The 13,621-nt window shown below is 43.3% G+C and overlaps 1 protein-coding gene across 2 annotated transcripts in view; it reads left to right on the top strand.

The window, feature by feature from the left end:
* Nucleotides 1–13,621, top strand: part of hspbap1 (hspb associated protein 1) — a 48,012-nt gene that overhangs the window by 14,314 nt on the left and 20,077 nt on the right. For both annotated transcript variants that reach the window (XM_014165387.3, XM_014165386.3), the window contains exon 3: nucleotides 2,709–2,896. In XM_014165387.3, coding sequence (XP_014020862.1) covers nucleotides 2,709–2,896 — 188 coding nt within the window. The remainder of the gene's footprint in view (nucleotides 1–2,708; nucleotides 2,897–13,621) is intronic.

Below are 13,621 nucleotides of genomic sequence, written 5' to 3'. Positions count from 1 at the left end.
TTTATCAACGGAAACAGGATGCACCTGAGCTCAATTTCAAGTCTCATAGCAAAGGGTCTAAATACTTATGTAAATAAGTTATTTTTTTATACATTTGCAACAAATTCTAAAAACCTGTTTTCACTTGGTCATTATGGGGTATTGTGTGTAGATTGATGAGGGGATTTTCTTCCCAACTATTTTAGAATAAGGCTGTAACATAACCAATGTGGAAAAAGTCAAGAGGTCTGAGTACTTTCCGTATGTACTGTGGTGTCTGAAATTATTGACACCCTTGATAAAGATCAGCAATAATGACTGTGTAAAATAAATAATTAAAATACTGGGCTTTATCGTATGCTCCCAAAAAGTTGGGAATTACGTAATTTATACTAACACAATTGCTCTTTTTTTTTTCGCCTTTATTTAACCGGGTAGGCTAGTTGAGAACAAGTTCTCATTTACAACTGCGACCTGGCCAAGATAAAGCGAAGCAGTGCGACACAAACAACAACACAAAGTTACATATGGAATAAACAAACGAAAAGTCTATATACAGTGTGTGCAAATGAAGTAAGATTAGGGAGGTAAGGCAATAAATAGGCCATAGTGGCGAAATAATAATTACAATTTAGCAATTAAACACTGGAGTGATAGATGTGCAGAAGATGAATGTGCAAGTAGAGATACTGGGGTGCAAAGGAGCAAAAAATAAATAACAATATGGGGATGAGTTAGTAGGGTGGGCTATTTACAGATGGTCTGTGTACAGGTGCAATGATCGGTAAGCTGCTCTGACAGCTGATGCTTAAAGCTAGTGAGGGAGATATGACTCCAGCTTCAGTGATTTTTGCAATTCGTTCCAGTCGTTGGCAGCAGAGAACTGGAAGAAAAGGGCCAAAGGAGGAATTGGCTTTGGGGGTGACCAGTGTAATATACCTGCTGGAGCGCGTGCTACGGGTGGGTGCTGCTATGGTGACCAGTGAGCTGAGATAAGGCGAGGCTATACCTAACAAATACTTGTAGATGACCTGGAGCCAGTGGGTTTGGCAACGAATATGAAGCGAGGTCCAGCCAACGAGAGCATACAGGTCGCAGTGATGGTTAGTATATGGGGCTTTGGTGACAAAACGAATGACACTGTGATAGACTACATCCAATTTGCTGAGTAGAGTGTTGGAGGCTATTTTGTAAATGACATCGCCGAAGTCAAGGATCGGTAGGAAAGTCAGTTTTACGAGAGTATGTTTGGCAGCATGAGTGGAAGATGCTTTGTTGCGATATAGGAAGCCGATTCTAGATTTCATTTTGGATTGGAGATGCTTAATGTGAGTCTGGAAGGAGAGTTTACAGTCTAACCAGACACCTAGGTATTTGTAGTTGTCCACATATTCTAAGTCAGAACCGTCCAGAGTAGTGATGCTAGATGGGCGGGCAGGTGCGGGCAGTGATCGGTTGAAGAGCATGCATTTAGTTTTACTTGCATTTAAGAGCAATCGGAGGCCAGTTGTATGGTATTGAAGCTTGTCTGGAGGTTTGTTAACACAGTGTCCAACAAGTAATACTGTTTTTCTCAAAGGTAGGGGTCAAAATGATTGCCACCCCTAAAAAGTCTTATAAATAAAGTAGTCAAAATGTTAGTATTTGGTCCCATATTCCTAGCATGCAGTGATTTACATCAAGCGTGTGACTCTACAAACTTGCTGGATGCATTTGCAGTTAGTTTTGATTGTGTTTCAGAGTACTTTGCATCACCTCAGCTGCTGAGACTAACAACTTTAGGCATTGTACACTAAAACTTTTTAGGCATTGTCATGAAGATATTCTACTCCACCAGTCATCATAATTGAAGTGCAGTCAGCCATTGAGCACTGTACTATGCATCCCGCATGGCTATGTTGTTGTTAATATTTCTCCTTGATAAGTTGCCTCTTTGGCACCAAAAACCTTGTTGTTTACTGTTGTATATAACAATTTATGTTCATAAAGGTAAAATAAAATATGGTAGACAACTGCAAATGAATGTATGCCTATGTTTAGTTTAGTTCTGCTTTGGTGGTGATATATCGTGCCTTCCCAATGTTTTCAAGCCATTGTTAATGGCCTATTAGTCATTGTTTAGCTGCAGAACAGTTGACCTCAAGCTTCCTCCAGTCGTCTCTGGCAAGTTTTGCAGTTGGATAGGGTCTTAAATAAAGCTCCATAAAAGTTGCTTTGTACATTTGGTAGCTTAAATATTGCCCTTGGTCTGCCAGCCTTCAGTAGCCTATGTTAAAGAGATCATTCATTTCAAGGGCAACAATAGAGACTGTGTCCTCCAATAATATGGAGCTAGGTAATTTGACTGCTAAATCAATTTTTACAGCTACATAATTTGTGACGACAGCAGACAAGGTATAATTTAACATGGTTGATTATACATTTTAATACCGCTACGTGGTACTGAAACATTGTTCAACCAGACTAAATCAAATTGAGACGCCAGTAGAGAATAGGCCTAGATGATTGAAATCAGGGTGTAAATAAAATGTCAAGTCTTTATAATAGTCTTTTGATTAAAAATGTTGTTTAGACATGGAATTTATTGCTAAATAGCTTTATTGAAGTGCATTACATGTTATCATGATTGTCTCTCTCCTCTGTCTGTCTTTCACTGTCTCTTCTCTATCACTCTCTTTGGCTTTCTCTCTCTCTCCAACTGTCCCTCTATCTTTTTTTTTATGTCAAAGCACCTCTTTTTGAGACTCAATGCTCATATGTGGAGGCCAAACTGGAGGAGTTTCAGTCCTGGACAGAGGGTCAGACTGGTGCAGAAGATGTGGGGTGTTTCTCTAACTACCCCCTCTCTCTGTACTGGGCCTATGCAGACTACAAATACATTGCACTGCTGCTCCAAGAAAAGCCCTCCATGTTTGAGGTAACACACTCTCTGTTTGACACACACACACTTGTCATGACTGGCCTGTTCGGGTCAGGTTACAGTGGATCACAGTCCTACAGAGACATCTCTCACCCCCGCAGTGGGGGAGAGAGATTGATAGGGGAGGGTTTATGACACCTCATGCCCATTGTAAATCATAAGGCAGCAGATTAATCCTTTGTCCTCTCAGTGTGGAGGATTGGAATGTATGGTGGGTCTATGGAGAATCTTCCTCAGAACAGTAACATGCAATAAATGGACTTTGGGACAATATATTTCATCAGCCAAATTGGTGGTAACAACGATAGATGGAATATGAAAATGAAGGTCATTTTTGTTATGTTATTAAAAGTTAAGACAATGTTATAATGAGAACATTGTATCTTGAAGAGTTTTCATAATATGTACATGATGTTTACATACTGTGCGTTTGTGTAGAACATATCCAGATCAAAGAGCATGTTTTTGTAAAGATGGACTGTGAATTTTAGTTGTCTATCGAGATCAAAGTACATTGTGATACCTTGCCTCGTAACTAGATACGCCCCAGAGAACTTGCCATAAAGACGGAAACGCCTCTTTTTGCCCCGGGGGTATAAAACATGTGAGTTAAGCGTTTACATATCAGACAAAGTTGACCGCACGCTGCAGCCGAGGTCCATGACTAGTCGTGACCGCAAAACGAGGTTGAAGAAAAAAAGGAACCTTTAACAATCAATTCTACGGTTGAGTAGCTGTACAGTTGAAGTCAGAAGTTTACGTACACTTAGGTTGGAGTCATTAAAACTCGTTTTAGGACCACTCCACAAATTTCTTGTTAACAAACTATAGTTTTGGCAAGTTGGTTAGGGCATCTACTTTGTGCATGACACAAGTAATTTTTCCAACAATTGTTTACAGACAGATTATTTCACTTATAATTCACTGTGCCACAATTCCAGTGGGTCAGAAGTTTACATACACTAAGTTGACTGTGCCTTTAAACAGCTTGGAAAATTGCAGAAAATGATGGCATGGCTTTAGAAGCTTCTGATAGGCTAATTGGCATAATTTGAGTCAATTGGAGGTGTACCTGTGGATATACACTGCTCAAAAAAATAAAGGGAACACTTAAACAACACAATGTAACTCCAAGTCAATCACACTTCTGTGAAATCAAACTGTCCACTTAGGAAGCAACACTGATTGACAATAAATTTCACATGCTGTTGTGCAAATGGAATAGACAACAGGTGGAAATTATAGGCAATTAGCAAGACACCCCCAATAAAGGAGTGGTTCTGCAGGTGGGGACCACAGACCACTTCTCAGTTCCTATGCTTCCTGGCTGATGTTTTGGTCACTTTTGAATGCTGGCGGTGCTTTCACTCTAGTCGTAGCATGAGATGGAGTCTACAACCCACACAAGTGGCTCAGGTAGTGCAGCTCATCCAGGATGGCACATCAATGCGAGCTGTGGCAAGAAGGTTTGCTGTGTCTGTCAGCGTAGTGTCCAGAGCATGGAGGCGCTACCAGGAGACAGGCCAGTACATCAGGAGACGTGGAGGAGGCTGTAGGAGGGCAACAACCCAGCAGCAGGACCGCTACCGCCGCCTTTGTGCAAGGAGGAGCAGGAGAAGCACTGCCAGAGCCCTGCAAAATGACCTCCAGCAGGCCACAAATGTGCATGTGTCTGCTCAAATGGTCAGAAATAGACTCCATGAGGGTGGTATGAGGGCCCGACGTCCACAGGTGGGGGTTGTGCTTACAGCCCAACACCGTGCAGGACTTTGGCATTTGCCAGAGAACACCAAGATTGGCAAATTCGGCACTGGCGCCCTGTGCTCTTCACAGATGAAAGCATGTTCACACTGAGCACATGTGACAGACATGACAGAGTCTGGAGACGCCGTGGAGAACGTTCTGCTGCCTGCAACATCCTCCAGCATGACCGGTTTGGCGGTGGGTCAGTCATGGTGTGGGGTGGCATTTCTTTGGGGGGCCGCACAGCCCTCCATGTGCTCACCAGAGGTAGCCTGACTGCCATTAGGTACCGAGATGAGATCCTCAGACCCCTTGTGAGACCATATGCTGGTGCGGTTGGCCCTGGGTTCCTCCTAATGCAAGACAATGCTAGACCTCATGTGGCTGGAGTGTGTCAGCAGTTCCTACAAGAGGAAGGCATTGATGCTATGGACTGGCCTGCCCGTTCCCCAGACCTGAATCCAATTGAGCACATCTGGGACATCATGTCTCGCTCCAACGCCACGTTGCACCACAGACTGTCCAGGAGTTGGCGGATGCTTTAGTCCAGGTCTGGGAGGAGATCCCTCAGGAGACCATCCGCCACCTCATCAGGAGCATGCCCAGGCGTTGTAGGGAGGTCATACACGCACGTGGAGGCCACACACACTACTGAGCCTCATTTTGACTTGTTTTAAGGACATTACATCAAAGTTGGATCAGCCTGTAGTGTGGTTTTCCACTTTAATTTTGAGTGTCACTCCAAATCCAGACCTCCATGGGTTGATAAATTGGATTTCCATTGATTATTTTTGTGTGATTTTGTTGTCAGCACATTCAACTATGTAAAGAAAAAAGTATTTAATAAGATTATTTCTTTCATTCAGATCTAGGATGTGTTGTTTAAGTGTTCCCTTTATTTTTTTGAGCAGTATATTTCAAGGCCTACCTTCAAACTCAGTGCCTCTTTGCTTGACATCATGGGAAAATCAAAAGAAATCAGCCAAGACCTCAGGAAAAAAAGATGTAGACCTCCACAAGTCTGGTTCATCCTTGGGAGCAATTTCCAAATGCCTGACGGTACCATGTTCATCTGTACAAACAAGAGTATGCAAGTATAAACACCATGGGACCACGGAGCCGTCATACCGCTCAGGAAGGAGACGCATTCTGTCTCCTAGAGATGAACGTACTTTGGTGCGAAAAGTGCAAATCAATCCCAGAACAACAGCAAAGGACCTTGTGAAGATGCTGGAGGAAACAGGTATAAAAGTATCTATGTCCACAGTAAAACGAGTCCTATATCCACATAACCTGAAAGGCCGCTCAGCAAGGAAGAAGCCACTGCTCCAAAACCACCATTAAAAAAAAAAGGCAGACTACGGTTTGCAACTGCACATGGGGAGAAATATCCTCTGGTCTGATGAAACAAAAATATAACTGTTTGGCCATAATGACCATTGTTATGTTTGAAGGAAAAAGGGGGAGGCTTGCAAGCCGAAGAACACCATCCCAACCGTGAAGCACGGGGGTGGCAGCATCATGTTGTGGGGGGCTTCCCTGCAGGAGGGACTGGTGCACTTTACAAAATAGATGGCATCATGGGGGAAGTAAAATTGTGTGGATATATTGAAGCAACATCTCAAGACATCAGTCAGGAAGTTCAAGCTTGGTCGCAAATGGGTCTTCCAAATGGATAATGACCCCAAGCATACTTCCAAAGTTGTGGAAAAATGGCTTAAGGACAACAAAGTGAATGTATTGGAGTGGCCATCACAATGCCCTGACCTCAATCCTATAGAACATTTGTGGGCAGAACTGAAAACGTGTGTGCTAGCAAGGAGGCCTACAAACCTGACTCAGTTACACCAGCTCTGTCAGGAGGAATGGGACAAAATTCACCCAATTTATTGTGGAAAGCTTATGGAAGGCTACCCGAAACGTTTGACACAAGTTAAACAATTTAAAGGCAATGCTACCAAAATTTATTGAGTGTAGGTAAACTTCTGACCCACTGGGAATGTGATGAAAGAAATAAAAGCTGAAATAAATCATTCCCTCTACTATTATTCTGACATTTCACATTCTTAAAATAAATTGGTGATCCTAACTGACCTAAGACAGGGGATTTTTGCTAGGATTAAATGTCAGAAATTGCGAAAATCCTGAGTTTAAATGTATTTGGCTAAGGTGTATGTAAACTTCTGACTTCAACTGTGTCTAAGAAGGTGAATTCAAGCAGGACCATCCGGTTATTCTCTCCAAGGAATCGTGTGTCTACACTGCTTTCATTCCCACGCTGGAACCATCTACATGGCTGATTAGCCGTCCTCAGAAGACCCCTCTTACAGAACGAGGGCAAGCAAACTTACAACTAAGAAAAAGGACATTGTCCACCAGATGTCACAATCAGAGACTTACACCCGTAAACGAAGTAGACCACCACACAGAGAACGGGATGTTGGCCGAACATCTCTCACTAAGCTTAACTCAGCCCACAAAGCCCTGGGCCCAACAGAGATACCCGACAAAGACATTCAACAAGTATTTACATTCATTATAATTCTGACCCACGAGCGGCAGTTCAGGGCAAGGTGTTAGGGCTAAACTAAGCATAGTTTACAAATATATCCAAGTGAGTAAATAAATAATCAGCTCAATTGGTGTGGTACGGGAGGATTTGGTGAGACCCGGGTTTGTGCAGATTTACGAATTATGCGACATTCAGGATGAGACTGTAGAGGAAATGTATTAATTAGCGACTGTTATAAAATCGATATTCTGATATTCTTTGAGTTAATTTAGAAACGGAAACTCATTAAACAAACTTTTCCCATGGTGTCCCAGGTTACTGAGTTAATGATTACCTGATTTTAATTTAATCACTTAATTATAAACGGTTCATTATTTGATGAAAAGCAGTCGTCACATTAATGATACAGCGGTACGATATATTTGGTGCCCCCTGTGAGGAATCGAAGATAAAACTAGGCCTCACTTTTGAATTCATTCCATGGCAGTTGTGTAGCAAGATACGTATACACCGATAATAGCTATAGGCAGGACTATTGTTGAGAGAGACGTGTGTGTGTGTGTGTGTGTGTGTGTGTCTGTGTGGTTTCTCCTTTTCACCCAGATACTGGTAGGGAGAGAACCACTCCTGTGTTGTATATCTGACAAAAGTCAGTTTGTAGGGGATTTAACGAATACTACGAGCCAGGGCATATGAACTGGCCGATGTTTAGTTATTCAAAAGGAATAGACGCGTTGGGCTATTTCTGGAATAGACGTAGTGTTATTTCTGTCTATCGCAGTCAGGAGCGAGTAGACTCCGTCATAAGTATTTCTAGAGTAGAGGACATATGAGCCGACCACTATGGAAATTTGAGAAGATATATTCGTTTGACCGAAACTAAGTCATTATCTCTCGTGTTTTGGTAACGTGAAGAACTCAAGGCGGTATTCTTTTCTGTTTTCCGCATAGTCCAAAAACATTGCTAGCGTAGAAATCCATACTACGCTGAAAAGGTTGAACATGAGACGTCACTTAGTAAACATGTTCCCTTGTTGGAGGGAACTAAGCATTGCACCAGATGCTAAGCTAACAAAGGGGAGCAGCCATTTTTGTTTTCCCCTTTGTTCAAAGTGAAATCCCGTGCTGGGCGGGAATCCCGTGTGATTTCAGCTTGTGCTATCAGTGACCTCTGGTGGTGAAGAATCGCCAGTAATTGTTTTTAAATAATTCAGGTTACACTGTATGGTATCCAACCAATCTCAATTGATTGGATATAATTTGTCTCGTTCAATTTCATAAATAAGTTCAATTGCCATACTACCTTTTCAGGTAATTTATTGGGATAATACACAAACTGATTTGTTCTACTTTAACTTAAATAAAGCAACGCTTTCAGGTTAATTTAAAGTTTAATTCCCTAATAGCCTAGACGGGTATGAATCATCAGTAACATAGCTTAATCGATTACATTTGCTTTTACCAGCTCATTTGTGTCTATGGCCACATTACTGACCCATTATTGGTGGTGACGTTCCAACTCTGCTGGAACCCTGTCGATTTCAGCTTGTGCTATCAGGGACCTCTGGTGGTGAAGAATCACCAGTAATTGTTTTTAAATAATTCAGGTTACACTGTATGATATAATTTTAAACGTTATACATTAACTTAGATAAAGCAAAGCTTTCAGGTTAATTAAAGTTTAATTCCCAAATAGCCTATACAGGTTTGATTAATCATTAACATTGATTAATCAATTAAATGTGCTTTTGCAAGCTCATTAGAGCCAACTCCCACATTACTGATCTGGTGTTGTTGGAAGTCCCGGCTTTGCTAAAATCCAGTGTGAGTTCAGGTAAGTGGTTATAAAATCGCAAGTCATTTTAAAATATATATTTATTTATAATTTCCTGTGACAGCAACCATATGCTCACGTTTGTTACAACAGGGCACACTGCATGGTATCCAACCAATCTCAACTGATTGGATAGCATTGTGTCGTTCAATTTAATAAATAAGTTAAATTGTCATACTACCTTTTTTAGGTTGTTTATTGGGATAATACACAAACGGATTTGTTCCAACCAATGAGACATTGTTAAAATTTTCCACATTAACTTAGACACAGCAACACAAGTGCTCAAACTGCGAAAAGCGCTGCTGTCGACAGTCTGGGTGGTCAAACACTTCACCAGTTATGACGGCGGACAGAAGTTGATCATAGAAACATGTCACCAGCCTGTGACCTTTCTGAAAAACCAACAGATCCGTCAGGGTGCTGTACACAACAGCAGAATAGTGGCTTGGCTTAGGACGCTGCAGAGCCATGATGTAGTAGTCAACTACGCAAAAGTGAAAAACCTACCGTTGGGCGGGGCTTTGACATTGTGTCAATGCTGTGGTGACGTTGAAACCGACTTCGCACCACCCCCGCGTGACGTAGCTCTGCCATTGCCTTCGAACTATCACTACTTCGGAGAGAACGTGTGTCTTGGCATGCCGATGGCATTTGTTGATGGCTGTTCTTACCGTCATCTAGACCACTTGCACAACACCAAGTGGCACAACGCCATTCCGTGCAAACCGCTGCAATTTCAGCTAGGCAACAAGACCAGCCAGTTTGCGGAGGAGGAACCCACTTTTCGGCATCTGTAATGACCGAACTGTCGCGGCTCCTGGGAGTCGAAGCTAAATTCCACATCGTGTACCACCCTAGGAGCTCTGGCAGGGTAGAAAGGAGCAACCAGAAAATCCTAAGAATCCTGAGGAAATATGTGGCAGCCAACCACTAAGATTGGGACCTCAAACTCCCACTTGTACTGATGGCGATCAGAGCCACACGCAACAGGTCTACGGGAATAACATCATTTGAGATGATGACAGGCCGGCAAATGACACTCCCACTGCATCTCCTGTACCAACCGGGAGATGTTGCCGCAGCCACTGCCTACACGGCTCATCAATACGTAACTAACTGCAGAGTACACACTCAGAGGGTGTACGTCGGCCTAGATGCAGAGAACGTGTACTGCCAACACATTCCACCTGTGGAGCATTTGAGTTGGGTAGGGGCTGACTGGCCCACCCAGACAGTTAAGCACGCCCAGCTAGACACTGCCCATATGGTGCCCAACTCCAAAAGTTCAGTCACCCAGTCTGAAATAACAGAGCCCAGGCAAGGAAAAACAATTTGTTGGGGCGCTACTCTCGATAGGTGTAGTCGTATGGTCGCTATTAGCCCTAGGTACATCTGCCATCAACGCAGTCAGTCTAGCCAGAGTCAAGAGAAATGTCTAGCCACAGTCAAGAGATGCCACTGATCCAGCAACAGATGAAGGCACAGGCAGTGAGGTTGCAACATGTGGGAAAGTCTCTTGAGGACACTATTCTGGTGGTAAACACACACGTTACTCTCCTGAACAAAACCCTCCTGCCTGTAGAAAAGATAGAGGACATGAACCATGACTATGCCCATGTCCAATTGGTTCAATTGTTATTGGAGGATTAGTTAGCGCCTCTATGGACCATTTGGCCATGAATAGAATCCCTTCATATCTAGTGCCCCTCTCAATGGTGCACAACATTTATTTTTATTTTTTTATTTTATTTCACGTTTATTTAACCAGGTAGGCTAGTTGAGAACAAGTTCTCATTTGCAACTGCGACCTGGCCAAGATAAAGCATAGCAATTTGACACATACAACAACAGAGTTACCCATGGAATAAACAAAACATACAGTCAATAATACAGTAGAACAAAATAAATCAAAAAGTCTATATACAGTGAGTGCAAATGAGGTAAGTTAAGGCAATAAATAGGCCATGGTGGTGAAGTAATTACAATATGGCAATTAAACACTGGAATGGTAGATGTGCAGAAGATGAATGTGCAAGTAGAGATACTGGGATGCAAAGGAGCAAGATAAATAAATACAGTATGGGGATGGGGTAGGTCGATAGCCCATCTGTAAACAGCCCATCTATGTACAGGTGCAGTGATTTGTGAGCTACTCTGACAGCTGGTGCTTAAAGCTAGTGAGGGAGATATGAGTCTCCAGCTACAGAGATTTTTGCGGTTCGTTCCAGTCATTGGCAGCAGAGAACTGAAAGGAAAGACGACCAAAGGAGGAATTGGCTTTGGGGGTGACCAGTGAGATATACCTGCTGGAGCGCGTGCTACGAGTGGGTGCTGCTATGGTGACCAGTGAGCTGAGATAAGGCAGGGCTTTACCTAGCATAAACTTGTAGATAACCTGTAGCCAGTGGGTTTGGCGACGAGTATGAAGCGAGGGCCATCCAACAAGTGCGTACAGGTCGCAATGGTGGGTAGTGGATGGGGCTTTGGTGACAAAACAGATGGCACTGTGATAGACTGCATCCAGTTTGTTGAGTAGGGTGTTGGAGGCTATTTTATAGATGACATCACCGAAGTCAAGGATCGGTAGGATGGTCAGTTTTACGAGGGTATGTTTGGCAGCATGAGTGAAGGATGCTTTGTTGCGATATAGGAAGCTGATTCTAGATTTAATTTTGGATTGGAGATGCTTAATGTGAGTCTGGAAGGAGAGTTTACAGTCTAACCAGACACCCAGGTATTTGTCCACGTATTCTAAGTCAAAGCCGTCCAGAGTAGTGATGCTGGACGGGCGAGCAGGTGCGGGCAGTGATCGATTGAATAGCATGCATTTAGTTTTATTTGCGTTTAAGAGCAGTTGGAGGCCACGGAAGGAGAGTTGTATGGCATTGATGCTCGTCTGGAGGTTAGTTAACACAGTGTCCAAAGAGGGGCCAGAAGTATACAGAATGGTGTCGTCTGCATAGAGGTGGATCAGAGAATCACCAGCAGCAAGAGCAACATCATTCATGTATACAGAGAGGAGAGTCGGCCCGAGAATTGAACCCTGTGGCACACCCATAGAGACTGCCAGAGGTCCGGACAACAGGCCCTCCGATTTGACACACTGAACTCTATCAGAGAAGTAGTTGGTAAACCAGGCGAGGCAATCATTTGAGAAACCAAGGCTGTCGAGTCTGCCAATAAGAATGTGGTGATTGACAGAGTCGAAAGCCTTGGCCAGGTCAATGAATACGGCTGCACTGTAATGTCTATTATCGATGGTGGTTATGATGTCGTTTAGGACCATGAGCGTGGCTGAGGTGCACCCATGACCAGCTCTGAAACCAGATAGCATAGCGGAGAAGGTATGGTGGGATTCGAAATGGTCAGTAATCTGTTTGTTAACTTGGCTTTCGAAGACCTTAGAAAGACAGGGTAGGATAGATATAGGTCTGTAGCAGTTTGGGTCTAGAGTGTCACCCCCTTTGAAGAGGGAGGATGACCGCGGCAGCTTTCCAATCTTTGGGAATCTCAGACGATACGAAAGAGAGGTTGAACAGGCTGGTGGTAGGGGTTGCAACAATTTCGGCAGATAATTTTAGAAAGAGAGGGTCCAGACTGTCTAGCCCGGCTGATTTGTATGGGTCCAGATTTTGCAGCTCTTTCAGAACATCAGCTATCTGGATTTGGGTGAAGGAGAAATGGTGGGGGCATTGGCGGGTTGCTGTGGAGGGTGCCGGGCAGTTGATCGGGGTAGGGTTAGCCAGGTGGAAAGCATGGCCAGCCGTAGAGAAATGCTTATTGAAATTCTTAATTATAGTGGATTTATCGGTGGTAACAGTGTTTCCTAGCCTCAGAGCAGTGGGCAGCTGGGAGGAGGTGCTCTTCTTGATCTCCATGGACTTTACAGTGTCCCAGAACTTTTTTGAGTTATTACTACATGATGCAAATTTCTGTTTGAAAAAGCTAGCCTTAGCTTTTTTAACTGCCTGTGTATATTTGTTCCTAACTTCCCTGAAAAGTTGCATATCACGGGGGCTATTCGATGCTAATGCAGAATGCCACAGCATGTTTTTGTGCTGGTCAAGGGCAGACGGGTCTGGAGTGAACCAAGAACTATATCTATTCCTAGTTCTACATTTTTTGAGTGGGGCATGCTTATTTAAGATGGTGAGGAAGGCACTTTTAAAGAATAGCCAGGCATCATCTACTGACGGGATGAGGTCAATGTCATTCCAGGATACATAATGACCTCAGCTACTACAACCACGTTTGGACTATCGTCTGCGGTCGGCAATCCCAATACACGTTGATCGTAATGAAGTGGGATTTTTCTCCAGTTGTTGAACTAGAGAATATCTATAGATTGAAAATGGTTCTAATTGTAGGATTTTGGCGCGACAGCACCCACGTGAAAATTGCCACACCCCAGTCATAGCTTATCAGGAAAACAATCCAGATTTCTATCTCACCCCTAACCTGGTAATGTGTGCTCTAACCAAAGACGTCCACTACCTCTGTCCTAGCAAACCTTTCGTCAGGGATAACACTGAGAGTCTTTGGTCTTAAGTCTATCACCAGCGAAGAACGCTTTAGATTCAAACTAACAGCAAGCGATGGGGTCACCACCACACAAGTGGAGGTTGTAGGG

Source organism: Salmo salar, chromosome 21 (assembly GCF_965601325.2).
Source record: "Salmo salar chromosome 21, fSalSal1, whole genome shotgun sequence".
Lineage (NCBI taxonomy): Eukaryota > Metazoa > Chordata > Actinopteri > Salmoniformes > Salmonidae > Salmo > Salmo salar.
The sequence above is the reverse complement of the archived record's forward strand: the minus strand, read 5'-3'. Positions and strand labels throughout refer to the sequence as shown.